This window comes from Stegostoma tigrinum, chromosome 7 (genome assembly GCF_030684315.1).
Source record: "Stegostoma tigrinum isolate sSteTig4 chromosome 7, sSteTig4.hap1, whole genome shotgun sequence".
In the NCBI taxonomy this organism is placed as follows: domain Eukaryota; kingdom Metazoa; phylum Chordata; class Chondrichthyes; order Orectolobiformes; family Stegostomatidae; genus Stegostoma; species Stegostoma tigrinum.
The window spans coordinates 8,067,499-8,093,197 of record NC_081360.1 but is presented as its reverse complement, the minus strand read 5'-3'; the positions used below and the strand labels follow the sequence as shown (position 1 = coordinate 8,093,197).

Below are 25,699 nucleotides of genomic sequence, written 5' to 3'. Positions count from 1 at the left end.
TCACACAAACCAGAAATCTGGGGCCTATTCCACACCTCGCAGTCACTTGTTGGAGAACATGATGTAGGTGCTGGATGAGCAGGTAAGCTCAATATTGAATCATAGAATCACAGAATCCCTACAGTGTGGAAACAGCCCTTTCGGCCCAACAAGTTCACACCAACTCTCAGAGCATCCCACCCAGACCCACCCCCTATAACCCACCTCATCTACACATCCCTGAACACTATGGCAATTTTGCACGGCCAATCCACCTAACCTGCAAATCCCTGAACTGTGGGAGGAAACCGGAGCACCCGAAGGAAACCGTCACAAACAGGGGCTTATTAACTTATTTGCAGTGGCAGCCGGGAAGGATTAGGGCCTGTTCCTGTTACCCTATAATCGTGGTTTATTTTCTATGCCAGGCCTGTGGGTTGTTGACAAATGGTGAGGCTGAACCTATGAGGAAGGATGGCAATACACACACGGAGGCTGCTGAGACAGGTCCACAAGCTGCAACCCAGCCACAGAGCTCCAGTGACAGACCTCTAGGTATGTACAGCATACCCAGTTTATCTGTAATCTCAACATCTGAAGGAACTCTGGGCAAAGGAATAAGAAAAGCAAAAGGAAGAGATAGGGGAGGGTTTTGGTGAGTGTCAAGCAGCATGTTGGTGTGAAACAAGATTATCACACATTTGGGAGTAATAGGGTTTTGCAAACTTGCACCTTGACCTTTTCTGTCACAATTCACCAAACCTACAGCTGGGGCTGTATGTAGGGGATCTAATAGAAAGAAGCACCACAATATGTGTGATGGCTGAAAATGATTCGGTGTTACAGCTGGCCTGGGGAACTGATTCACTGATATTCTTTGTCCTGGAGAAATGATACAGTGGTGCATCTTACAGGCAGGTACTGTGCAGGGTTAGATACACAGTAAAGCTCCTTGCACATAGTCTGCACCAAACATTGCCAGGATATGTATCGCATGGCATTCAATACAGGGTAAAACTACACCAACAGTCCCCTCAAACACTTCCAGTACAGTTATAATATGGAATTCAAAGTAAAGTTCCATCTATACTCTTCCATCAAACCCTGCAACAGCATGTCAAGAAATACAAAGTAAAATCCCTCTAAATTGTTTGACTGAACTGCCAGGACAGATACAGCACAGGGTTACAAAAGTGTAAAACTCCTTCTACACTGTCTCTATCAAACCCTAGGACAAGTTCAGCACAGGTCCAGAAACAGAGTAAAGTTCTCTCTACATTGTCTCCATTAAATACTTCTAGGACAGACTGCAAGTGGTTAGATACAGAGCACGATCTATATTGCCTTCCTCAAGTATTCCCAAAGGAAGTACAGCGAAGAGTCAGATACAGATTAAAGCTCCACCTACACTATAACCATAAATTCTACTCAAGTCAGGTACAGCACACTAAATGATACAGAGTACAATGCCTTCTCCATCAAGCCTGCCAAGGTCAGTTAATAATAGTCATAATAAAGGGCCAATATGTTACATATTTATGCTGTCAGCTGATTTTTGCAGTTATCAGACTGGCACAGCCTGATCCGCATAGTTTGTTATTCACCCAGCAATTGGGCCTTTGTTAAGGAGAGGTCATGTCTGAATTTTTCTAAGAGGTAACCAGGTGTGTAGATGAGGGCAACACATTTGATGTAACCTACTTCGACGTCAGCAAGGCTTTTGATAAGGCTGGGAGCCTGATAGCGAAGGTAAGAGCCCATGGGATCCAAGAACATTTGGCAGTTTGAATCTTGATTTGGCTGAGTGATAGGAAGCAGACAGTGATGGTCAAGGGTGTTTCTGTGACTGGGAACCTGTGTCCAGTAGGGTTCTGCACGGATCAGCATTGGGACCTTACTGTTGGTTTGTTAGATTGAATGTAGGAGGATTGATCAGTACATTCTCGATAAGAAAATTGGTGGGGTGGTAAATAATGAAGAGGATACCCTTAGATTAAGAAGTATATAGAGAGGCAGTGAGGTCAGATGGGTTGATCAGTGGCAAATGTACACTTGTGTTGCCCAGGCATACAAGGCTGTTGGCCAAACGGCGGAAAATGAGATTAGAATAGTTGGGCAGCTATTTTTGACCGGTGCAGACCGGATGGCCCTTTTCCTGTTTTGTAGATCTTTTGTAACTGAACATATACCTAAATGGCAGTGGGGATACACATCTGCCTCCATCTAATACCCCTGGGACCCCAATAAATACCCAGAGCCAATTTGTTCAGCTGGGCCTTTAAACATCAACAATAGGGACTTTGGAACTGCAATCACGTCAGAACTGGGCATGTCTGTGATTGGACTGGTGCAGACAAGGTACAGCAAATCAGGTGATGGAGAGCAGGGATTGGCATAGCTATCTTGCATAGGTGCAGGGACACAGGGACTTCCTGCCTAGGCTGACTGGTGGCTTGCAGTTCCAGTGTTGCAGACTGCTGTTCTGAGGTGGCTCTGTCAATCTACCATTCATAACTAATAGATTTTGTCATGACTTTCACTTTGAAGGAAACTTTGACAAGGTGTTGTAGGAAGGATCTTACATTCATTTTGTGTGTAGGGGTTGGGGGGAGCGGGGAGATTATTTTGTGGAACGTTTTCACTGAAGTCGAGGTGAGGGTGATTGGTAGTAGGAGGAGGGAAGGGATGGATGGGTGGTTGTCACTCAATGTGATTTCACCCAGCTTTGCATGTGGAGCAACATCACCAGCTGCTGGCACCTGCCTGTTATAACAACAGCTTTTTTGCGAAAAGATATCAAAGTAGGTCAAGGCCTCTGTGGACTTTGAAAGTGATTTACTGGTTCTGCTCCTCCTTTCCTGAATTAAAGGTAATTTGGTTGGTTTTGGTCTGTTTACAATGTGATTTTTTAAAAATTGGAGCAAATTCATTTCTCTGACTGTGCAGCTTCAAACAATATATCAAAGCAGAGCAAAAAAGTCCCTTTTGAAGGCTGCAGGGGAATTATTTTTGTACCATGTATTTTAAAAATGGTAACTGAAGAAATTGGGATATTATAATGTTTGGCAAATTGGAATACTGTCAAGGAAATTCATAATTGTGGATGGTTCACTTGGGGACATAATGTCTTCACCTCTTCCAATGGTCCTTATAGGAGAAGGCCACGCACTGCAAATGAGGAATGAGATTTTGGAGACTGTTGAGCAAAGAGGAGTCTTGCAGAATACTGGAATTGATGCACAAATGGAGGAGACTGGGAATCGGGAGATGTTAATGAATAATGTGCAAGAAAAGGACTTTAATGAGGAGTGTGACAAACTGACTGAGGGTGAAGCATCAGCAGTGACTGTAAGAGATAATGGAGATGCTGACCAGATAGAACATGCTGCAGCTAATCTTGATGGAAAACAAAGTGCATGTGACACGCAAAGCCTTGGAGGTAAAGAGGTATCTGAGGAAATATGGCATACCCTGGGATCTGGAGGAGGAATGCAATGCTGTGGTAACATGGAGGAGAATGAGAGTGACCTTGGAGTGAATGAGAAGCACATGCAGGAAATTGTAATCCAGAAGCTTGATCATGATGAGAGAAGCCAGATTGAAGGAGGGGACCCAAGATCACATGGAGGGATGAGGAAGGAAAAGTATTCAGAAGTCAGGAATGACATAGATGTATTGTGTGATGACAGTGATGGGGCAGAAGCTGACAATCAACTCAGTGTGGAGGAAACTCAAAAGGTTGCGGAACAAGTGCTGGAAAGTACGATTGGAATTCTGCAGCAGCACCTGTGCAGTTGTGATTTACAGGAAGAATCGAGAGACGAGGGAAAAGAGGTCACCCAAGAGGGAGTAGGTTCAAGTCAGGTGAGAGAGGATAACTTGACTGGGATGCAAGAGCAGGCTGCTGAAGTTGTCCATGTCAGACTGAAGGAACTGGATGGGAGTGAAGAGATGGGAAAGGAGCAGGAGGCTGTGAGGGAGGTTGGGTTCCATGCTACAACAAAGGAGAGTTGTTCAGGGAATTTTAACAATGACGTAGTCACAGTGAGTGGAGAAGCAGGGTGTGTGTTGGACAACGCACTTGGTCAGAGTGGAAAATCTAGGTCTGGTGGCGCGGACGTGAATCTTATAACTGGCTCACTACAGGACGAAGTTAAAAATGGAGAAGGAACAGATTGGGATGGAAAGGGACAGCTACTGGGCACAACCTTAGAACAGGTGGAGAAAGAAGATGAGGAAATTGCAGAAAAAACTGAAATTGAAAATCATTCGCTAACACAGATATGCCAGCAGGAGGTGGAGGTAGATGAAAAGGTCAGTTGTCATCTGAATAGGGGAAGCAGTCCAATTGTAGCTGATGAAGTAAAACAGCCTGCTGTACATAACGAATATTGGAGAGGTGAACTGGCTGTGACAGGCAGGGCAGAAGGTAACTTACAGGAAGGAAAAGTGAAGCATCTGGGATTAGAGGAAGAACAACTCATGGATGAAGTCAACTCAGATCCAGGTACAGAACAAGGTGATAGAACCAGTCAGACAGTGCTCCAAGGAAAGTTAGAAGGTAATTTGGAACTCAGTTGCCTTCGGGAAACGACACTGATTGGAGAGGAAAATAAAACAGTAGTTGAGATTGAAAATAGAGCCTTAGGTGATGCCAAGAGTTATGGAGGCGATGAAGTCAAGTGGCATGAAGAAGATAAGGAAAATGTCCGAAATACTGGTGAAGCCAGGACTCTTAGAAGGAATGAGGATACGGCTCACATTAAAAACCAGGATGACGCAAGGGAAATTGAACGCCTCGTTCCTGATGAGGGCAAAGATCATACAGGGGATAAAAATGAGGGAATTGATCAGGGGAACGTCAGGGAGGTAAAATGTCCCAGAAATTATGAGGATGAGATCGAAGGTTTCAAATGCATTGAGCTCAAACATCAAGGAGAGAGAGGGAATAAAGCTGATGACAGTGCAGGTCAGACTGAGATAGAAGACTGTGAAGAGGTGCTGCTAGTTCCTGGGGTGGTTAATAGTGAGTTCAAGGGCAAGAGAGGTGAAGGTGAAGGTAAAGACCAAAGCCCACATGCCAGCGAATTCATGGGATCTGGTGAAGAGGAGAGTGATGTCAAAGTTCCGATTGAAGAAGAGGGTGAGGTCAATGGTCCCCAGGAATTGGGAAACAGTGAAACCAAAGGTCCCATTGAGGAGGATGAGGATGAGGATGGGGTTAAAGGTCCCCAAAAAGAGAATGGCAAGGTCAAAAACCCCAGAGAGGAAGGTAATGCCAAATGGCTCAGAGAAGAGGATGGTGAAGACAAACACGCTGAAGAGGGGGATAAGGCCAAAGGTTTCAGAAAGGAAGAGGTGAAAAGTTCCCAAGAAAACAAGGAGGGTGAAACTGGATGTGCCAAAGAGGAGGAGGATAATGTCCAAGACCCCAGAGAAGGTGAGTTCAGAGGTCCCCAAGAAGACGTGGAAGATGGGGTCAAAGATCCCAGAAAGGACAAGACCAAAATCTCCAGTGAGGGGATGATAAATGAGGTCATAGAGCCCAAAGAGGAAGAGGAGGCCATAGGTGCCATAGAAGTGGTGGGAGAGGTCAGTGGCACAGAAGACGAGAATGAGGTCCAGCGTGTACTGGAATCTGAGAAGCTACTTTGCACCAACACTCAGGGAATTGTGCAAGAAATGGGGAAGGAGGTCAGCATAGGTGAAGAGTCGAAAGAAGAAGTGTTTCCTGATGTGAGAACAACAAAAAAAGGAAGAGATAAAATGGAGGAAAAAATGGGATTTGAAGAAATTGAGTGTGATTTAAGTGGGCTGGCAAGTGCTATGGTACAAAAGATTGACAAAGAGAACCAAATACAAAACATAAACAAGAGCCTTGAAGAAACTAACAAGGGCAAATCAAAGAATAATACTGAGGATGTTCATGAAGTAACAGACAGCAAAAGCAACCAAGGAATACCAACGAAAGAAGAGGCTACAACAACTAAAGAGACTACAGCTGAGGAAAATCTGTCAGTGAGTACTGGGGAAGAGATGAGACCAGTGGAAGAATACGAATTTGAGGGAGATACTCAGCTGTCAGAAGGGGCAGTGACTGACCTTGTAGAAAACAATGAAATAGAAAGGCATGAGTTGAATGAAAATTCAGAGGAAGTAGCACAAGGGAGTGTGAAACAAGATTCTCTCAAGAATGCAATGGTTTCAGAAAATGTTATAATCCAAGGTGAGGCCCAAAGCCCCAGTGCAAGTGAATGCATGGGATATGATGAAGAGGACAGTGAGGTCAAAGATCTAACTGAAAATGAAGCTGAGGTCAAAGGTCTTCAGGAGTTGGAAAAAGATGCAGCCAAAGAGGACAGGACAGAAATGCAGGATAGAAAGAGAGAAGACATTGTAAAGGAGGAAAGGGGCATGTCTGTGACCAGCATCAAGCCACAAAACAAGACATCAGGCTGTGGGACAACGAAAGGTGTAGCTGACAATGTACCAGTCTCTCAGACTGACGTGGAGAAGAAGCAAGATGATGAGGATGTCGGTAATGAGGAAGGAGATAGGTTTGAGTGGGATGAAACAATGAATGAGATATTAGGAGATGAAACTCAGGATTGGAAGGAGGTGCTTGAGACTGAAGTGGAAAGGGGAGAAGTGGATTCTGGAAGTGAGACAGGACCTAAGCCTATTATGAGTACAGAGCCCAATGAGCATATAAAACCCACTGGAGACAACACCAGGGAGGGAGAACAAGGCAGGCAGGGGGAAGAGTTGGAAGGGCAGAGAAATGAATGCACGATCAGCAATGACCAACAATTTGATCATAGTGAGGAGCTACCACAGGACAAGGGGCAGAGTGTTAAGTCTGGCATGAGCATGTGGGAAGACAACATAGAGCAAGCAGACAAAGAAATGGAACAAAACCCAGCAATGGCTGAAGCAGGAAAGTATGGTAAGAGAAAAAGCAAAAACAAAGATGACTGTTTGATATCACGAAAACAAATTAGTCAGTAAACAGCACTATGGAATCCAAACTGTACATTAAACTGTCAGAAATGTTATTTTAATATAAAGTTATATATTTGTCATTGATGATACAATTTGGATTTGGCCATGAGCTGATATTTGCACTAGAATTTGAGCTACACTTAGTCCTACTTTCCCAAATCCTATTTTCAATCGCCTGCCCCCCAACTGCAGATTTTGTCTATTCTTTCAGTTTTTTCAGTACAGCACAATCAAACAACATTCAAACATATCCTTCCATGTCTCTCATAGCGTGTTATCAGCAGCTGGTTTTAAGTTGATCCACATAATGCCATATGAATGCTGTTTGACAGCGCATTAGATAGAAGCTTGAAGCCATGGTTGTTCCTTCCAACACTTACCATTTTCTGTGTCTGAAATTTAATTCCTTGATGCACTGAGTACTTCACATGTTGTTTCAGAAGATGTTTTTTGCACATAAACTCCATTGCACAATTAATGCACAATGTGTCCCCTAATTTCTCAATGGAGAAGATTGGCCATTGTGGAATTGAACATTTGGAAGGCCCTTGGATCAGTTCCTGTCTCATGTGGAGAGTAATTGTGCATAATATTGTAATACTAAGGATGCTTCCATTGTCCAACATCCTGGGTTAGGTAGGGAAAGTCAGCAGGGGATCCTGCTCCTGATCTGTGTCCAGTGACATCGGCTTATATTCAACTAAGTTTCCTAATCCTCATCCTACTTCAGGGACTCCTGGGTTGTACAGAGCCGACAACTTGCATTTATCCTGTAACATTATAAAACCTCCCAAAGTGCTTCATGGGGTTGTAATAAAATAAAACATGACACCAGGCCACAAAAACTGCTACAGGGACAAGTAGTTAGGTTTTAAGATGCATTTATGAAGCGGTAAGAGAGGTAGAGATGTTTAGATGGATAATTCCACAACTCATGGCATTTCAGGAGTTGGAGAAATTTACAGACACAGGGAGGATGAGACTATAGAATGTCCTGAAAATAAAAATGGAAGCCCTAATGTTGAGATGTTGCTTGACTGGCAGCCAATGCACATTGTTGAGCGAACAAAGGAGATACAGGAAAGGAACTTGAGATGAGTAAGAACACAGGGAGCAGAATTTTGAATGTTGTCTATTTATAAAGGGCAGAATGTGGGAGACCAGTTGTGAGTGCATTGGAAGAGTCACATGGGTAACATAAGCATGAACTAAGAGTTTAGGCAGGTTTAAATTGAGAAGAGGGGAAAAAAGAAACAGGGCAATGTAGCAGTGCTGGAAATAGGCAATAGTGCAGATATGTTATTAGAAACTAATTTCTGGGTCAAGTATAACAACCAAGGTTGCCGCAGCTGGGTTTAGCCTCAGATAATCATCAGGGGCAGGGATGAAGTCAGTGGCTAAGGAGGGGATGCGTATCAGTGCATGAGTCAAGAGAGCTGCTCCTAAGGTAGAACTGACTCATCAGTGCACAGTGAAATTCAAGTGTAATGTGAAAACCAACACTGTGCTTTCAGCATATTAAAAGCTGATCAGATCAATAAAGCTGAAGAGGCACAGTCTATCTACTTTTGTCACACCTACAAAGGGTATCAAAGAAACTTCAACAAAAGCAATTTTAGTACTATGGTAGGACTGGAATCTTAATTGGAAGATTCAAACGTGGAGTTCAGGAAAGAAGGGTACAAATTTGGAGGTGATATGTTCAGGCATGTTAGGCAGGAAAGAGAGCTTGGCAATGGGAATGTAGTTTGCAAGGGAAGTGGAATATTGGGTGATGATGACCAATTTACAATACAAGGGGACAGTATTTTAAGAGAGAACCATTGACCGTATCCCATCCATATTCCTGATCCCCAATTAGTTTGCCCAAGATTAGATAAATAGGAAAACCAGTAGGGTTTTTCTGATCCCTGTCCAATTAGTCTTGTGTTCAGAGTTGTAGAAAATTAGCTTGTGTTCCTACTCCTGACCCCTGTCTAGGGAGCTCTCCGTCACTAAGAGGGAAAATTAGCTCGCATGCCCATTCTTGATCATGCCTGGTGAATCCTGTGTTTGTGAGAGATTGCATATTATGATATACCTGATTGCAGACTAAGTACAATTTATATTTATACCCCTGGTGACTTTATTTCTCTACTCTAATTGCTATTCTGTGGTGCATTCATGTTTGGTCATTCCATTCAGGAAATCAGCTCACTAGAAGTTGACAGGGACAGGGTTATGTTGGTCTTCAAGACGCTCTGAATGATGATAAAGGCCTTTGATTTCAGGTGGTATAGGTTGCGTGTGAAATAATTCAATTATTGTCAATGTGCCTTGTGTTTGGATGTTTGAGAGTGTTGTCAAGCCATACTGTGGGTGACTGTGTTTAACATTATGTTACAGCTTTCAAATGGATTGAGTGCCTCAAACTATCTTTGAAAACAACTGTATTGCAAACATGAAATGCCAATATGTTACTGAGCTACAATCAGAATAAAAGGGTCATATTATGAATTTGATCAAATTCTTTTGAGCTCGAAGTCATTCTGTACCTGTGCTTTATACTAAATTACAACACAATCAATTTGTAAACATATCTTTAAGAAAAAGTTATTTGTATGCTTAGTTGGTTTGGAATGGCCCTCACTCTCATGGGTCTAGTTTTTTCTTATTCAAAATACAGAATAGTGCAGTTCTACCAATGGCTGACCTAGTAACTGGCCAAGATGCTGCTGAACCACACAGACTAGGAAGTGCCTAGTTAAGTCAGCTGGTCTCAGCCAGGACAAGAGTTGGGGCCACAAAGGAAGCTTCAGTGTTCTAATGGCTAGGAAGAGCAAAGTCAACCCCGGGTTTTGATTACTTATTCATATCTGCACAGGTTTTCTGGTGTGCGCATTTGAGAGTTTGTGTAGGTACATGTGTACAGTGTGTACATATGGCTAGGCACATGTGCACAGGCATCTGTGTGCTGGTTATGTGCAGCTAAGGAGGTAGTTGCTTATGCATTCATGGGTGCAGGTCTGTGTGTGCAGGTAAGTGTGTTCCTGTAGATATAGGTACATGTTTGATTGTTTGTGGCAAGATATGACTATGTTTATGTTGATCTATATGCATATATGTACAAGTGTGTATGAATGTACATGTGTGTATGTGCACAAGTGTATGAGCATATGTATGTAAGCAGATAAGTATCTTTATGCATGTTAGAAAAAGATTGAATGTGCACAGATGTCAGTGTAAGTGTTGCAAGTTTGACTGTGAGCAGTTGTATACGTGGAGATGTGTGTGCATTGCTGTGATGCGTGAGTTTATGAGAGCAGGTCTTAGTGTGTTGGAGATAAGAGTTTGTGATAGTAGGTGCATTTGTGCCACACAAGTGTGTGTGTGTTTATGGAGGTGTGTACACACTCATTTGTGAATGTATCTGTTCAAGTGTTTATTTATGTCTCTGTATGTGTATTTGCACCATATCTCTGTACAACTTCTCCCCAGCAGTGGAGAATACCACTCCTAGAAGCCTTGGGCAAGAGTCCGTCCTCCCAATTTGAATATTCCTCAACAATGGTGTATGAGATACTAGGAACACACAACCCCATCCCATTACTGTGTGGGGGGTTTACAGGCACAGAACCCAATCCCAGTACTGTGTGAGGGTCCACAGAACTCCATCTGTTACTGTGTAGGGATATCACAGTCAACAACAACAATTTGTATTTAATTAGCACCACCAATGTGTTAATTGCCTCTTGTGAGTTTATTGTCCTTCATTCCCCCAGTTTAAAATTAGGACTTCCAACAGACTCCCATATAAAAATCTTCGACTGAAGTTAGTGTCATATCTTGCCCCATTCCAGCAGATGGCAGCAATCTGCTATTTTCCATCATGTTCAACACCCCTGGACTGGAGGGAATTTAGTCTTCATTCTCCTCAGCGTCTCCAGCCCTTTCTTGTTCTGAGAAGCAGTCTGACTAACAAGTGCTGCTCCTGTATCCTTAGCCCAGTCTAGAACACTGCTGCTGTGTCACTATTTTTGCTAAGAGCACTGTTTCTTGCTTGAGCTTCCTGCTCTCATGAGTAGCCAATGCTGAAAAGTGTGTGTCTGCATTCACGATGGTTGAGGATTTGTCACATACTCCACTGTGCCTTCCCCCACTGACTCACAATAAATGGGCATGTGAGAAATGGTATTGAAAAGCAACCAACCACTATGGAACTGTGATAATGGGAAATGCAGATGCTGGAGAATCCAAGATAATAAAATGTGAGGCTGGATGAACACAGCAGGCCCAGCAGCATCTCAGGAGCACTATGGAACTGCAGCCTAGGAGGGAGAAGGGTGTTGGGGGTATATGGTGTATACATTTATTTGCCTATCCTTCTCCAGGGGGCAGTTAGAAACTTGGCGTTCAACAGGTAGTTGAGGTATCAAAGGGAAACTGAAGGGAAGCTACTATGTCCTGGCATGTTGAATACTGTGTAGTTTGACAATATGCTCGATGTTATGTCTAAGATCACAGATAGCATCTGCAAAAATCTGCATGCTGCTCATTTTTTAACAGTGCTTTCACTAAACTCGCTGGAGAGTTAAAAACTCCACTTCAGGAAGAACTTGGTTACAGCAGATGGAGAATTTATTTCCACTTATTCAATGCCTCACACTGCAGATAGATTTGATACTCCAGTGCCTGCATATTTTGTTCCTGAACATAGCTAAATGTTTCCATATGTCTACCAGCTTCATCAGAAAGGACTCCTCACCACAGTCAGCTGGTCTTAGATTTTCAACATCTTTCTGGCTTCATTGACTCTTTTAAGTACTCCCTTGGTCATGTTCATTGTAGATTCACAGCAGAACAAAGCCCGCTGAATTGGAATATCCTTCAACACCGGTGTATGAGACATAAGGACAGAGAACCCCATCCCAATACTTTGTGAGGGTTTACAGATGCAGAACCCAATCCCATACTTTGTGGGGTCCACAACAACATCCTGTTACTGTGTAGGGATATTGCAGTCAACAACAATTTGTATTTAATTAGCATCTCTGATACTGTAAAACAACCAAAGATGCAAACAGAGCTATTACAAACAAAATGTCAAAGAGGTAAGTTAAAATGAGGCAGAGAGATTTAGAGAGGGAATTGCAGCATTTAGGGCTTTGGAGGCTAAAAGCATGTCCCACCAACGATTATTAACATAAAAGTGGGGATAATCAGGTAGTGGGAATTAGAGGTACGCTAATATCTCTGTGAATTGTAAGGCTAATGGAGATTGCAGGGATAGGAAATTGTGAGGATTGGACAATTTTGAAACCAAGGATGAGACCGTTTAATTTGAGGTGTTGCTAAACTGAGCTTCAGGCTAGGTTGGTAAGCACAAGGGTGGGTAGTGATAAAGTCCAGACTTGATGGAAATAAGAAGACATATAGCTGAGCTTTTGAAGAGCTCATATTTATAGAATGCACATAGTGGGAAGTAGGCAAGAAGTAGTTTAGAATAGTCAATTCTATTGGTAGCAAAGCACAAATGAAGGTTTCAGCAACAACAGAGCTGAAGCAGGGTTGGACAGAGGCGATATTAGAGAGGTGGAATTGAGTAGTCTTAGCACACAGACATGTGGTTGGGATTGCAGTCTGATTCAGCCTTACAGTTGTCAGTGCAGGGATAAAGTTTGTAGCAGGGACCAAAGACAACACCTTCAGTTGGAGAAAGGATACTAGACAAACAATCAGCTAATTCAGAGACAATGGAGAGTGGTCAAGAGGGGTGGTGTTGACACAGAGCTTGAAGTTGTCCATTATATTTGTATCATTGATAGCCACACGTGAGGTGCTGGAAGACTGGAGGTTGGCTAATGTGGTGTCACTGTACAAGTAAGGTCGTAAGGAAAAGCCAGGGAACTATAGACCTGTGAGCCTGAGATTGGTGGTGGGCAAGTTGTTGGAGGGAATCCTGAGGGACAGGATTTATATGTACAGGTAGTTCTCCTACAACACGATAGTTGCATTCTTGTGTGACTTTGTGTTATAGAAAATCGCCACACCTGTACAGCAGAAAGTTTGCATCGTCCAAACAGCGCACATTATTTATCAATTGCTTTACAGTCAATTCATGTTGATGAAACACCAGTTATAGCAGAACTACTCGTATTTGGAAAGTTAAGAACTGAGTAGGGATAATCAACATGTCTTTGTGCATGGGAAATCATGTCTCACTAACTTAATTGAGTTTTTTGAAGAAGTAACAAAAAGGATTGATGAGGGCAGAGCAGTGGATGTTATCTATATGGATTTCAATAAGGTATTCGACAAGGTTCCTCATGGTAGACGGGTTAGCAAGGTTAGATTGCATGGAATACAGGGAGAACTAGCAATTTGGATACAGAACTGGTTCGAAGGTAGAAGACAGAGGGTGGTGGTAGCGTGCTGCTTTTCAGACAGGAGGCCTGTGACCAGTGGTGTGCCACAAGGATTGGTGCTGAGTCCACTGCTTTTCGTCATTTAGATATGATTAGTAAGTTTGCAGACGACACCAAAATTGAAGGTGTGGTGAACAGCGAGGAAGGTTACCTCAGAGTACAACAGGATCTTGATTAGATGGGCCAATGGGCCGAGGAATGGCAGATGGAGTTTAATTTAGATAAATGTCAGGTGCTGCATTTTGGAAACGCAAATCAGTGCAGGACTTGTACGCTCAATGGTAAGGTCCTGGGGAGTGATGCTGAATAAAGAGACCTTGGAGTGCAAGGCTCCTTGAAAGTGGAGTCGCAGATAGATAGGGTAGTGAAGGAGGAGTTTGGTATGCTTGCCTTTATTGGTCAGTGCATTGAATACAGGAGTTGGGAGGTCATGTTGAGGCTGTACAAGATATTGGTTACGCCACTTTTGGAATACTGCATGTAATTCTGATCTCCCTACTATAAGAAGGATGTTGTGAAACTTGAAAGGGGTCAGAAAAGATGTACAAAGATGTTGCCAGGATTGGAGGGTTTGAGCTATAGGGAGAGGCTGAACAGACTGGGACTATTTTCCCTGGACCATCACAGACTGAGGTGGTGACCTTATACAGGTTTATAAAATTATGAGGGACATGGATAGGGTAAATAGACATGGTCTGTTCGCCAGGGTGGGGGAGTCCAGAACTAAGGGGCATAGGTTTAAGGTGACTGGGCAAGATTAAAAGCAACCTAAGGGGCAACATTTTCACGCAAAAAGTACTACGTGTACGGGATGAGCTGCCAGAGGAAGAGGTGAAGGCTGGTACAATTACAATATTTAAAAGGTATCTGGATGGGTATATGAATTGGAAGGGTTTAGAGGAATATGGGCCAAATACTTGAAAATGGGACTATATTTATTTTCGTCGACATGAACAAATTGAATCAAAGAGTCTATATGTGTGCTCTACATCTCTGTGACTCTATGTACATTTGTAAACTGAGGCTGTGTTTTCAGATTGCTAAGGGGCATCAAACTGAGGAGGACCCAAAACAGATTGCTTGGAAGGAGTGGGTGTTACTAGACATGATGCAGGAATGAGAATTTACAGATCCCTGTCCCATCATTGTGTAAGGCACCATTCATCAGCAGAGCATTATGATATTATACTGTAAACGAATCTGGCCACAACAAAACATTTAATGAGATGTGAACTGTGGAAGGCAAAATTCTTTTCGTGGCAATTTTCAGTAACTCCTTTCTGGTGTAACAATTGTCTCCCTTATCTGGTGTAACAATTGTCTCCCTTACATTTTATGCTTTTCATTTCATAAGCTGTATACTCACTCACTAACTGTACTAGTAGTGTAACTTTTAAATATGATTGTGTGTATTTCTCTTGTTAGAAAAAAAACTTTGCAGGCTGCAAACAGTGCACTAATCTAGTTATAACACACCAAGGGAACCCCTCATCTCATATTCTGATACCAGCCAGTCGTAACTCAAAAGTTTGTAACCAGACAGTGATATCACTCAACATCGAATATTCCTGCATTTGGTGGGCAATGCTGCTCCCTGGACGGTGCGTCAGTGCATGAGGCTGACGTTAGTCCACTGCACGATTTCTTATCATTTCCTCTGTAACTTTCTTTTGCTTTGTCTTTTACTCTGTTGCTATCATTTCATCTTTCTTTCACTGTATCTCTTTCTTAATCTTGCCTCGTTGTTCTCATTCTTTGTCTCCACTATCTCTCATTTTCTAGCTTGGTCTCCATCTGTCTTTTCCTCTTTCTTTCAATTTGTGTTTCCTTCACTGTCACTCAGTCCGTTTCTTTCTCACATCCTCTCTGTTTTGCTTGTTCTCGCCCTCTCTGGTGTGTTATAATGTTTGATGTAACCCCAAGTTAAAAGGATAATGAGATTTTGTGTTCCAGTTCTGTTTGACCATAGAGAATTTGCATGCTAAACAAAATGGAAGATTAGACTGTTTGCATGCAGTCCGAGGTTCCAGCAATCACACTGACGTTGAACTAAACCTAGGCTGACCCTTGCCGTGCCTTGTGGTATGTGAATAACTCCAATATTCAACTTTCTACACTAACTTTAACATTTCTTCATTCTCTTCAGTTTTGTGTTTATAATTAAACTTGAATGAATTTCACTTTTGATTTTTTCACAAAATGCTTTGTGTCTGTTCTCTCCTTCTCCAGATTTTAGGGCAAAAAAGTTCATAGATGAAAAAGAAGCCTTATTAGAGCAGGTAATGTGTGTGCGTGTCTCTCTGTGTTTGTGTGTTGGGAAGCTGCAGCAGAGAATGCAGATAAGTGGCAGCAAGTGAGACAGGCTGGAGGAGAAGAGACGGGTTGGGGAGGGATGGGTTGGGAAGCAAGTGGAGAGAAAGGAGAGATTTTGCATGCTGGTGAGACTTTAAAGAAAAGAGGGCATAGGTGCAAGTTGGAGAAGAGTGAGGGCAAGTTGTTTCGGGGAAGGGGGGCCAAGTTGGTAGTGACAGACGTGAGAAGCTGAGGGAGGGCAGCAAATGGAAGAAGGATAGGGAGGTAAGGAGCCAGAGAGGAGACTGGAAAAGTGAGAGTGACGTAAGAGGGAAAGGTGGCTGAGCTAGATGAGGGGATAAAAGGAAGGTTTTCTTGCTGTACTGGATGTTTCTTACATTTCTGCACATTGGTTAGTGTGATGGATCAAATGCATCCCCAAAGCTTGTTTTCAAATCAAGTCTGAGTTGACAGGATGAGTGCTGCTGTTAGTCTTCTGCCTGTGAAGGTGAAAGTACAGCCAGTCAAACGATGAAGAAACCAGCAGAATGTCAGATTATAGGGAAGAGAAAGTGACTTCTAAGATTGAGACAGAAGCAGTCAGAGCTCTGATCCAGATAGCTGTTTCGTGTTTGTGTTCAGATCCAGCCTATGCAGTTTTTATTCCCTTCCGTACTTAATCATTCTTTTCCATATCAGATTAAAAAATTAAAAGCACAACTGGATGAGAGAACCAAGAATGGAAAAGTGGAAAAGGCAGAGTCCGGTGACATCATTTTGGAAAATGGGACAGATGTACAAGTGATTGAAATGCAAAGTAAGCTTTCATTTCCTATCATCCACCATATATATGTAAGTGTGCAGTGTAACTGTATGTGTCTAAGTATACAATCTCAGCTTGTATTCATTTTATCAATGACTCTTCTCAGAACTGCACCATTGTCCCAATCCAGTGAACTGTATTGGCTTCTGCTCACTGTAACCAACCATGAGAGTGACACCAGATTCCTGGCATTTAAGATCAGTGCCTGCTCAATTCATAGATTCATACAGAGCAGAAAAGGCCTATCAGCCCATCAAGTTTGCATTGACATTACTACCACTAAAAGTGCTTTAGTCCCAATTTCCTGCACTTGTTCCATGAACATCCTTGAATGTTATGACATTTGAAGTACTCATCCAATTATCTTTTAAAGGTTCAGAGATAATGGGAACTGCAGATGCCGGAGAATCCGAGATAACAAAGTGTGGAGCTGGATGAACACAGCAGGCCAAGCAGCATCTTAGGAGCACAAAAGCTGACATTTTGGGCCTAGACCCTTCATCACAAAAGCTCCACGCTTTTTTATCTTTTAAAGGTTGTAACGTTTCTAGCCTCCACTACCTTAACAGGCAGTGCATTCCAGATTGTACCTAGAAAATAGTTGGTTAGCTACCATCAGTTCTGAGAAAGGCTCACTTGACTCGAAACATTAACTCTGATTTCTGTCTACAGGTGCTGTCAGATCTGCTGAGCTTTTTCAGCAGTTTCTGTTTTTGTGGCCTTACTAAAGTTCCATGCAGTTGTAAATTGACTTACTAATTTTTATACTCTATGCTAGGGCTGATGAAGGCAAGCATAACATATGTCTTAATGATCACCTCATCCACATGTGTTGCCAATTCCAAGGAATTGTGGCCCTGCATGACTATATCCCTTTGTATGTTGATACCAATAAGGGTTCTGTCATTTAGTGTACACTTACCTTCTGCATGAGATCTTCCAAAGTTACTGGATTTAGTTGCTCTTGAAAAGGTGGCAGTGAACGATGTTATTGAAAGGTAGAGTCTATGAGGTGTACATACACCGTTAGGAAAAGTGCTCTAGGATTGTGACCCAGCAACAATGAAAGAACTGTAATTAGTTCCAATGAAAAACAGTGTGTGACTTGGAGATCAGCATGCTAATGGTGGCGGTCCTATGCATTTGCTGCTCTTGCCCTAGTTGGTAAAGATCACAGGCTAGAAAGGTCATATTGGGAGGTTGGGAAGGTTGAAGGAGCTTATTTGAGTTACTACAGTGTATTTTAGAGATGATACACTGCTGCCACTGTATATTGGTGATGAAATGAGTGAATATTGAAGCTGGTGGATGGGCTGCTGCGTCCTGTCTAATCTCAAGCTTCTTGGGCATTCTTGGAGCTGCACTCACCCAGACTAGTAAACAATATGTCATCACAATTCTGATTTATTCTGCATAAGTAGTACGCAGGCAATGGAGACTGAAGAACTGAGTTACTTGCCACTGAATTTCTGGCCTCTAACCTGCTTTGTATGGTTAGTGCAGTTCAGTGAAGGGTCCCCACCTAAATGTCAACTCTCCTGTTTCTCCAATGCTGCCTAACGTCCCTAACGTTCCTCTAGCTCCACGCTGTATTGACTGTGTTAATTCCCATGATGTTGGTTGGTGGGGAATTCAGCGATAGTAATGATAACTGTTGTGAGAGATGATCATTGCCTGGGTCTTCTGTGAAATTGGTTACTTGCCATTTACCAGCCCAAGCATGAATGTTGTCCAGGTGTTCGTGCATCTGGGCATCTGAGTAGTGGCAATTATAACTGATCATTGTATAATCATCAGCAAATATCCCCATATCTTATCTTATAATGATGGGCTGAAGGTCATTGTTGGAGCTGAAGATGATGATTGGGCCTAAGGATTTTTCAAAAATTCTGTCATGGGACATGGGATTTGCTGGCTTTCCAGCATTTATTGCTTGTCTCCGTTGAGCCTTCTTGAACTGTTGCAATCCATATAGAACATAGAACAATACAGCGCAGAACAGGCCCTTCGGCCTTCGATGTTGCGCCAACCTGTGAACTAACCTAAGCCCGTTCCCCTAGACTATCCCATCATCATCCAGAATGCTACAGATTGACCTACAATGTTGTTAGGGAGAGAACTCCAGGATTTTGACCTAGCGACATTCAAAGAACAGTGACACGTTTCCAAGTCAGGATGGTGAGTGGCTTGGAGGGGAACTTGCAGGTATTGGTGTTCTGATGTATCTGCTGCCCTTGACCTCGTAGATGGTAATGGTCCTGGGCTTGGAAGGAGCTGTCTAAGAAGCCTTGGTGCATTTTTGCAGTTCATTTAATAGATGATAGCAGTGTATACACTGCTGGTACTGAGCGTCAGTGATGGAGGAAGTGGATGCTTGTGGATGTGGTGCAAATCAAGCAGTTTGCTTTGTTTTGGGTGGAGTCAAACTTAAGTGTTGTTGAAGCTGCACCCATCCAGCCAAGTGAGGAGTACTCTATCTCACTTATGACTAGCATCTTGTAGATGACTAACAGGTTTTGGGGAGTGAGTTTTTTGCTGCAATATTCCTAGCGTCTGACCTGCTCTTGTAGCCACTGTATTCATCTGGTGAGCTCAGTTGAATTTCCAGTCAATGGTAAGCCCGGGGATGTTGATGGTAACACTGTTAAAGTCAAGGGTCAGTGGTTAGGTTATTTCTTATTGGATATGGTCATTGCCTGACATTTGTGTGGTACATATGTTAGTTACCAATTGTCAGCCCAAGCCGAGCTATTATCCAGCTCCTGTGCATTTGAGTATGGATTCATTCAATATCTGAGGAGCCATGAATGATGCTGAATATTGGCAGACATAAATGTACATAGTCTGACTTTGTGACAGAGGCAAAATCATTGATGAAGCAACTGAAGATTGTTGGGTCCACGGTACTATTTTCAGATGTCAGACCTCCAATAATGACAACTATCTTTAAATGTGCATGGTATGATTCCAATCAGCAGATGGTTTGTCCCCTGATTCTCACTGATACCAGACTTGCTAGGGCGCTATGATGCCACACTCATTAAAAGGCAGCATTGACGTTAAAGGATGCCAGTTTCACCCCACCTCTGAAATTCAGTGCTTTTGTCCATGTTTGAACTATGGTCATGAATTCAGAAGTCGCAAGACCCTGGCAGAACATAAGAAGGGCATCAATGAGCTGTTTCCTGAAAGCAGGTGTTGCTTGATAGCACTATTGATGACACCTTCCATCACTTTACTGATGCAGTAAGTCACCGGGTTGGGTTTGTCCTGCTTTTTTGTGAACAGGACATAGCTGGGCAATTTTCTATCTTGTTGAGTTGATTCCAGTGTCGTAGCTGTACTGGGACAGGTCGGCTACAGATGTGGCACGTTCTGGAGTACAAGTGGAATACCACCTGCAATTCTGGACTCCCTGCTATAGGAAGGAAGTTGTGAAACTTGCAAGGGTTCAGCAAAGATTTACAAAGATGGTGCAGGGTTGAAGGGTTTAAACTATAGGGAGAGGCTGAATAGGCTGTGGTTATTTTCCCTGGACTATCAGGGGCTGAGTGGTGACCTTATACATGTTTATAAAATCATGAGGAGCATGGATAGGATAAGTAGACAACGTCCCTTCCCTGGGTTGGGGAGTCCAGAACTAGAGGGCATAGGTTTAAAGGTGAAAGGGGAAGGATTTAAAAGGGACCTAAGGGGCAACCTTTTCATGCAGAGGGTAGTGAGTGTATGGAGTGAGCTGCCAGAGGAAGTGATGGAAGATAGTACAATTACAACATTTAAAAGGCATCTGGATGGTTGTATGAATAAAAAAGGATTTTAGAGGGTTATGGGCCAAATGCTGGCAAATGGGATTAGATTTATTTAGGATATCTCGTTGGCATGGATGAGCTGGACCGAAGAGTCTGTTTCCATGCAAAACATCTCTATGATTCTATGACTCCTAAGTTTTCAGTACTATCACCAGAATGTTGTCAGGGCTCATACTCTTTGCAGTATCCACTGCCTCCAATCATTTCTTGATATCATGTGGAATAAATTAAACCGGCTGAAAACTGGCACCTGTGATCCAGAGGACCTCTGGAGGAAGCCAAGATAGATCATCCACTCAGCACTTTTAGCTGAAGATTATTGGGAATGTTCCAGCCTTATCTTTTGCACTGATGTGCTGAGCTCTTCCATCACTGATGATGGGATATTTTTGAAGCCACCTCTTCCAGTGACATGTTTAATTCTCCACCATCATTCATGAGAAGAGCTTAGGTCCAATCTTCTGGTCGTAGGAAAGCTTAGTTCACTCTATCACTTGCTGCTTATGTTGTTTGACACATGAGCATTCCTGGATGTGCGTTTGCTCGCTGAGCTGGAAGGTTAGTTTTCAGACGTTTCGTCACTTTATTTGAAAAAATATACTTTATTCATAGAATGTACAAAAATAATAAAACATTTATACACCTACCCAGTCATGCAAGCCACTTCGGGTTACCCAGGGGGTACGTACACCAACTAAAGGAAAAAACAAAATAAAGGACAAAAAACAAAAACAAGGAAAGAAAAAAAATACCCTGGAAGTCGTCTCCCCGCACAGTCCCCGTTGGCCCCCTGACCAGTTGGGGAAGGCGCCAGCTGGGCCCAGTTACCAGATAGGGCCCTTTTTTCTATTCTGGACGAGGGGTTTCATACGGTGGTCATTCCCCACCGCGCCTTGGCGGCAGCTGCCCCAAGGTTTAGTGCGTCCCTCAGCACATAGTCCTGGACCATGGAGTGCGCCAGTCTGCAACACTTGGTCACGATCAGTTCTTTCAGCTGGAAGACCAGCAAGTTGCGGGCAGACCAAAGAGCGTCTTTCACCGCATTGATGGTCCTCCAGGTGCAGTTGATGTTGGTCTCGGTGTGCGTCCCGGGAAACAGCCCGTAGAGCACGGAGTCCCGCGTCACGGAGCTGCTCGGGACAAACCTTGACAAATACCACTGCATCCTCCTCCAGACCTCCTGTGCATAGGCTTACTCCAGAAGGAGGTGATCGACAGTCTCGTCCCCACTGCAGCCGCCCCGAGGGCAGCATGCAGTGGCACAGAGATTCCGGGTGTGCATAAAGGATCTCACTGGCAGAGCCCCTCTCACCGCCAGCCAAGCAATGTCCTTATGCTTGTTTGAAAGTTCTGGCGATGAGGCATTCTGCCAAACGCCTTTGGCAGTCTTCATGGGGAACCAAATGACGGGATCCACCCACTCCTTTTCCCGAAGGGTCTCGAGGATTCTACGTGCTGACCACTGCCTGATGGCCTTGTGGTCAAAGGTGTTTCCTTTCAAAAATTTCTCCACGAAGGACAGGTGGTACGGGATGGTCCAACTACTCGGAGCATTCCGCGGCAACGAGGCCAGGCCCATCCTTCGCAACACTGGGGACAGGTAGAACCTCAGTAAATAGTGACACTTGGTGTTTGCGTACTGAGGATCTACGCACAGCTTGATGCAGCCGCACACAAAGGTAGCCATCAGGGCGAGGGTGGCGTTCGATACATCCTTTCCCCCATTCCCCAGATCTTTGTACGTAGTGTCACTGTGGACCCGGTCCATCCTCGACCCCCAAATGAAGTGGAAGATGGCCCGGGTGACCTCAGCGGTGCAGGTCCAGAGAATAGGCCAAGCCTGCGCCACAAACAACAGTACCGAAAGCCCCTTGCACCTGACAACCAGGTTTTTACCCGCGATGGAGGGGGACCAGAGCATCCACCTGCCCAGCTTCTGCCTCAGTTTGGTGATACGCTACTCCCAAGTCTTAGTGCACGTCCCAGCTCCACCGAACCAAACACCCAGCACCTTCGGGTAGTCTGTCCTGACGGTGAAGAGGATGAAGGAGCGGTCGTCCCAGTTCCCAAAGAACATGGCCACGCTCTTATCCCTATTGACTTTGGCACCCGAGGCCAGTTCAGACTGGCCGCAGATGTCCAATAGCCTTCTCACCAACCGGCAATCGGTGCAGAAGATGGCGATATCGTTCATGTACAGGGAGGTCTTGACCTGAAGGCCTCCGCTGCCTGGGATCGTCACTCCCTTCAGGCTCACGTCCTTCCTGATGGATGCGGCGAAGGGCTCCACACAGCCCACGAACAAGGCAGGAGAGAGCGGGCAGCCCTGCCTGACTCCAGATCTGATGGAAAACTACCGATTCCCACCCGTTGATCGAGACTGCGCTAACAATGTTGGTGTAGAGCAGCCGGATCCAATTGCGGATGCCCTCCCCGAACCCCAATTTGGAGAGGATGTCCCTCATGTAAGCATGAGAGACCCTGTCGAAGGCCTTCTCCTGGTCCAGGCTGACGAGGCAGGTGTCAACCCTCCTGTCCTGCACGTAGGCGATCGTATCCCTGATGAGCGCGAGGCTCTCAGCGATCTTCCTGCCCGGCACAGCACAGGTTTGGTCAGGGTGAATCACCGACTCCAGGACAGACCTGACCCGGTTGGCTATGACCTCGGCCAGGATTTTGTAGTCCATGTTCAATATTGAAATGGGACGCCAATTCTTAATTTCTTCCCTCTCCCCCTTCCTCTTGTAAATGAGGGTGATGATGCCCTTCCTCATGGACTTGCACATTTCCCCTGCCCAAAGCGCACTATTGTACACCTCCAGCAGGTCCTGGCCGACCAGGTCCCACAGAGCAGAATACAGCTCGACCGGTAAGCCATCGCTCCCGGGAGTCCTATTCCTCTCCAAGGACTTGAGGACTCTGGTCAGCTTGTCCAGGGATATCAGCTAGTCCAGCCACTCCCTCGTGCCGTCGTCTAAGACCTCCGTGATAGACGACAGGAACGACTCGGAGGCCGTGCTGTCTGTGGGCTTCACATCTTACAGTCCAGCATAGAAGGATCTGCTGATCCTCAAAATGTCGGGCCGAGACAACATCACCGAGCCGTCGTCCTCCTTCAGCCGGCTAAGCACAGAACTCTCTTTGTGCACCTTCTGAAAGAAGAAACGCGAGCACGTCTCGTCCTGCTCCACGGAGCGGACCCTGGACCAGAAAATATCCTGGAGGCCTCCGTGGTAAAGAGCGAGGCTTGCTGGCCCCTCACCTCGCAGAGGTCCTCCGTGACATCAACCCCCATCGACCGCAGAAGGAACAGGTTCTGCACCCTTTTCTGGAGTCGCAACAGTTTTCCCCGCCTCTCTCTCTCGCCTTCCGAATACCCTTGAGGACAAAGAACCTCTTGATGTTCTCCTTCACTGTCTCTCACCAGTCGCCCAGAGACTCAAGAGGGGTTTCACGGTTCTCCAACCGGCGTACTCCCTCGAGCTCCTGGACGTTCTCTGGGGTCAACAGAGTGGTGTTGAGCTTCCATGTCCCCTTGCCGGCCTGCTGGTCGTCCTGTAAGTGACTGTCGGCCAGCAGGAGGCAGTGGTCAGAGAAGAACACCGGCTCGACGCCAGTGGACCTGACCAAGAACGTCCGTGAAACAAACAGGAAGTCTATCCTTGAGCGGATAGGCCTGTCTGGCTGCGACCAGGTGTATCTCCGCTGCGCTCCATCTGCAGGGGGGCTGAAGACGTTCAGCAGTTTGGCATCTTTCACCGTGCCCATCAGGAATCTGGACGTGACGTCCAGTTTACTCCCCACACCCACTGTCCCCACGCCGGAACTTCCATCTGCATCAATGGTGCAGTTGAAGTCTCCACCTAGGATGACCAGCCTAGACGTAGCCAGCAGGGGTGAAAGCCGCTGCAGGACGGCCAACCGCTCACTCCGTACCGCTGGGGCATACATGTTGATCAGCCTCAGCGGAGCGTTCCTCTAGGTGACATCAACCACTAGGAGGCGCCCCCCCCACCACCTCCTGAACTTGTGAGATGGTGAAGTTGTGCCCCTGCAGCAGAATAGCCAGGCCCGAGGAGCTACAGTTGTTACCCACCCCCACCCCCCGACCAAATCGAAGGCCCACAGGTCCAGGCGCCCGACCATTTCCCATACCTGCTGAGGTGCGGTATCCCACATTCCTGCAGAAACAGGATGTCTGCCTTGACGGTGGTCAGGTGGGCCAACGTGGTCACACATCGTGCGGTGGACTTAACGCTGAGCACATTAATGCTCGCAACTTGTACCCCCATTGTGGGCAGTGACTGCAGTACCCTGCCCGAATCCAAGGTCCAGCCCCTCCATCTGTCCCTTCATGCTCATTGCTCGGGCGAACTGCTGGACGCTCTCCTGCCTTAGGAAACCGTCCGTGCTGCCTTCCGGGTGGCATCCCCCCGTCGGGGTTACAGAGGCAGAAGAGTCCAGCTCTGGATCGGGCTGGGGACATGCTGTTTGCTGCTTCCCGTCTGAAGGTTCCGGGGGCCCTCCAGAGCCCCAGCAGCGCGTGGCTGGGTGTCGGAGGGACCCTCAGGACACCTCCCGTCACCTGGAATCGGGGTGCTGCTTTCCTTCTCCCTGGAAATCTACAGCTTCTGCTTTGGGCGGGCCTCCTCCGAATCCCCCTCGTCAGAGGAGCTCTTATAGCCTCCCTGTAGCTGCCTCTTCCCGCCTGATGGTTGCAGTGCTGGGGCCCTCCGGCTCGCCTTCCTCCTCGCCTTCCACACCGTCATCTACTCCCCTGGGTCACCTGTCACCTCTTCCATCGACTCCGGTTTGACGGTGGGGAGCGGAGTCTGCGGAGGCGATTTGCCACAGGCATGGCAGACTTTGGGTTGCCCTGCGTAGGTCAGGTAGCCCTTGCTCCCACCGATCGCAAAGCTGGACGGTGGGTGTACAATGTTCCTGTCCGCGCCCATCCTCAGCGTCACCGTGACCTGCCTCTTACTGGTCCAGATCCCGAAGGGGTCCATGATGTTGGTGAGGTTCCCTTCCACCTTCACATACGTTCCGAGGAAGGTCAGGACATCAGCTGCTGGCACATGCAGGTTGTACATGTGGACGGTCACCATATGGCTCCTCTGCACCGGCATCATGAACAGCGGGATGGTGGTCAGTATGGAGAAGGGGCCCTCACCTCCTTTCTCCTTGAAAACCTCAAGGAAGCGCTAGCAAAGCTTGGCACTCCTGAAGGTTGATGTTCATTAGCCACAAAAAGACATGACCCACTATCACTAGTATCCTTACATACAGATGAGGAAGGACACCACTTTGACTGGGACAACACATCCATCCTAGGACAAGCCAAACAGAGACACGCACGAGAATTCCTAGAAGCATGGCATTCCAACCGG

At 45.4% G+C, this 25,699-nt stretch overlaps 1 protein-coding gene across 1 annotated transcript in view; it reads left to right on the top strand.

Annotated features, from left to right (window-relative positions):
* The window catches only part of LOC125453805 (GRIP and coiled-coil domain-containing protein 2-like), a 146,498-nt gene that overhangs the window by 109,114 nt on the left and 11,685 nt on the right, over window positions 1-25,699 (top strand). The window contains exons 21-24 of the mRNA XM_059647642.1: window positions 408-534; window positions 3,134-6,985; window positions 15,615-15,664; window positions 16,377-16,494. Coding sequence (XP_059503625.1) covers window positions 408-534; window positions 3,134-6,985; window positions 15,615-15,664; window positions 16,377-16,494 — 4,147 coding nt within the window. The remainder of the gene's footprint in view (window positions 1-407; window positions 535-3,133; window positions 6,986-15,614; window positions 15,665-16,376; window positions 16,495-25,699) is intronic.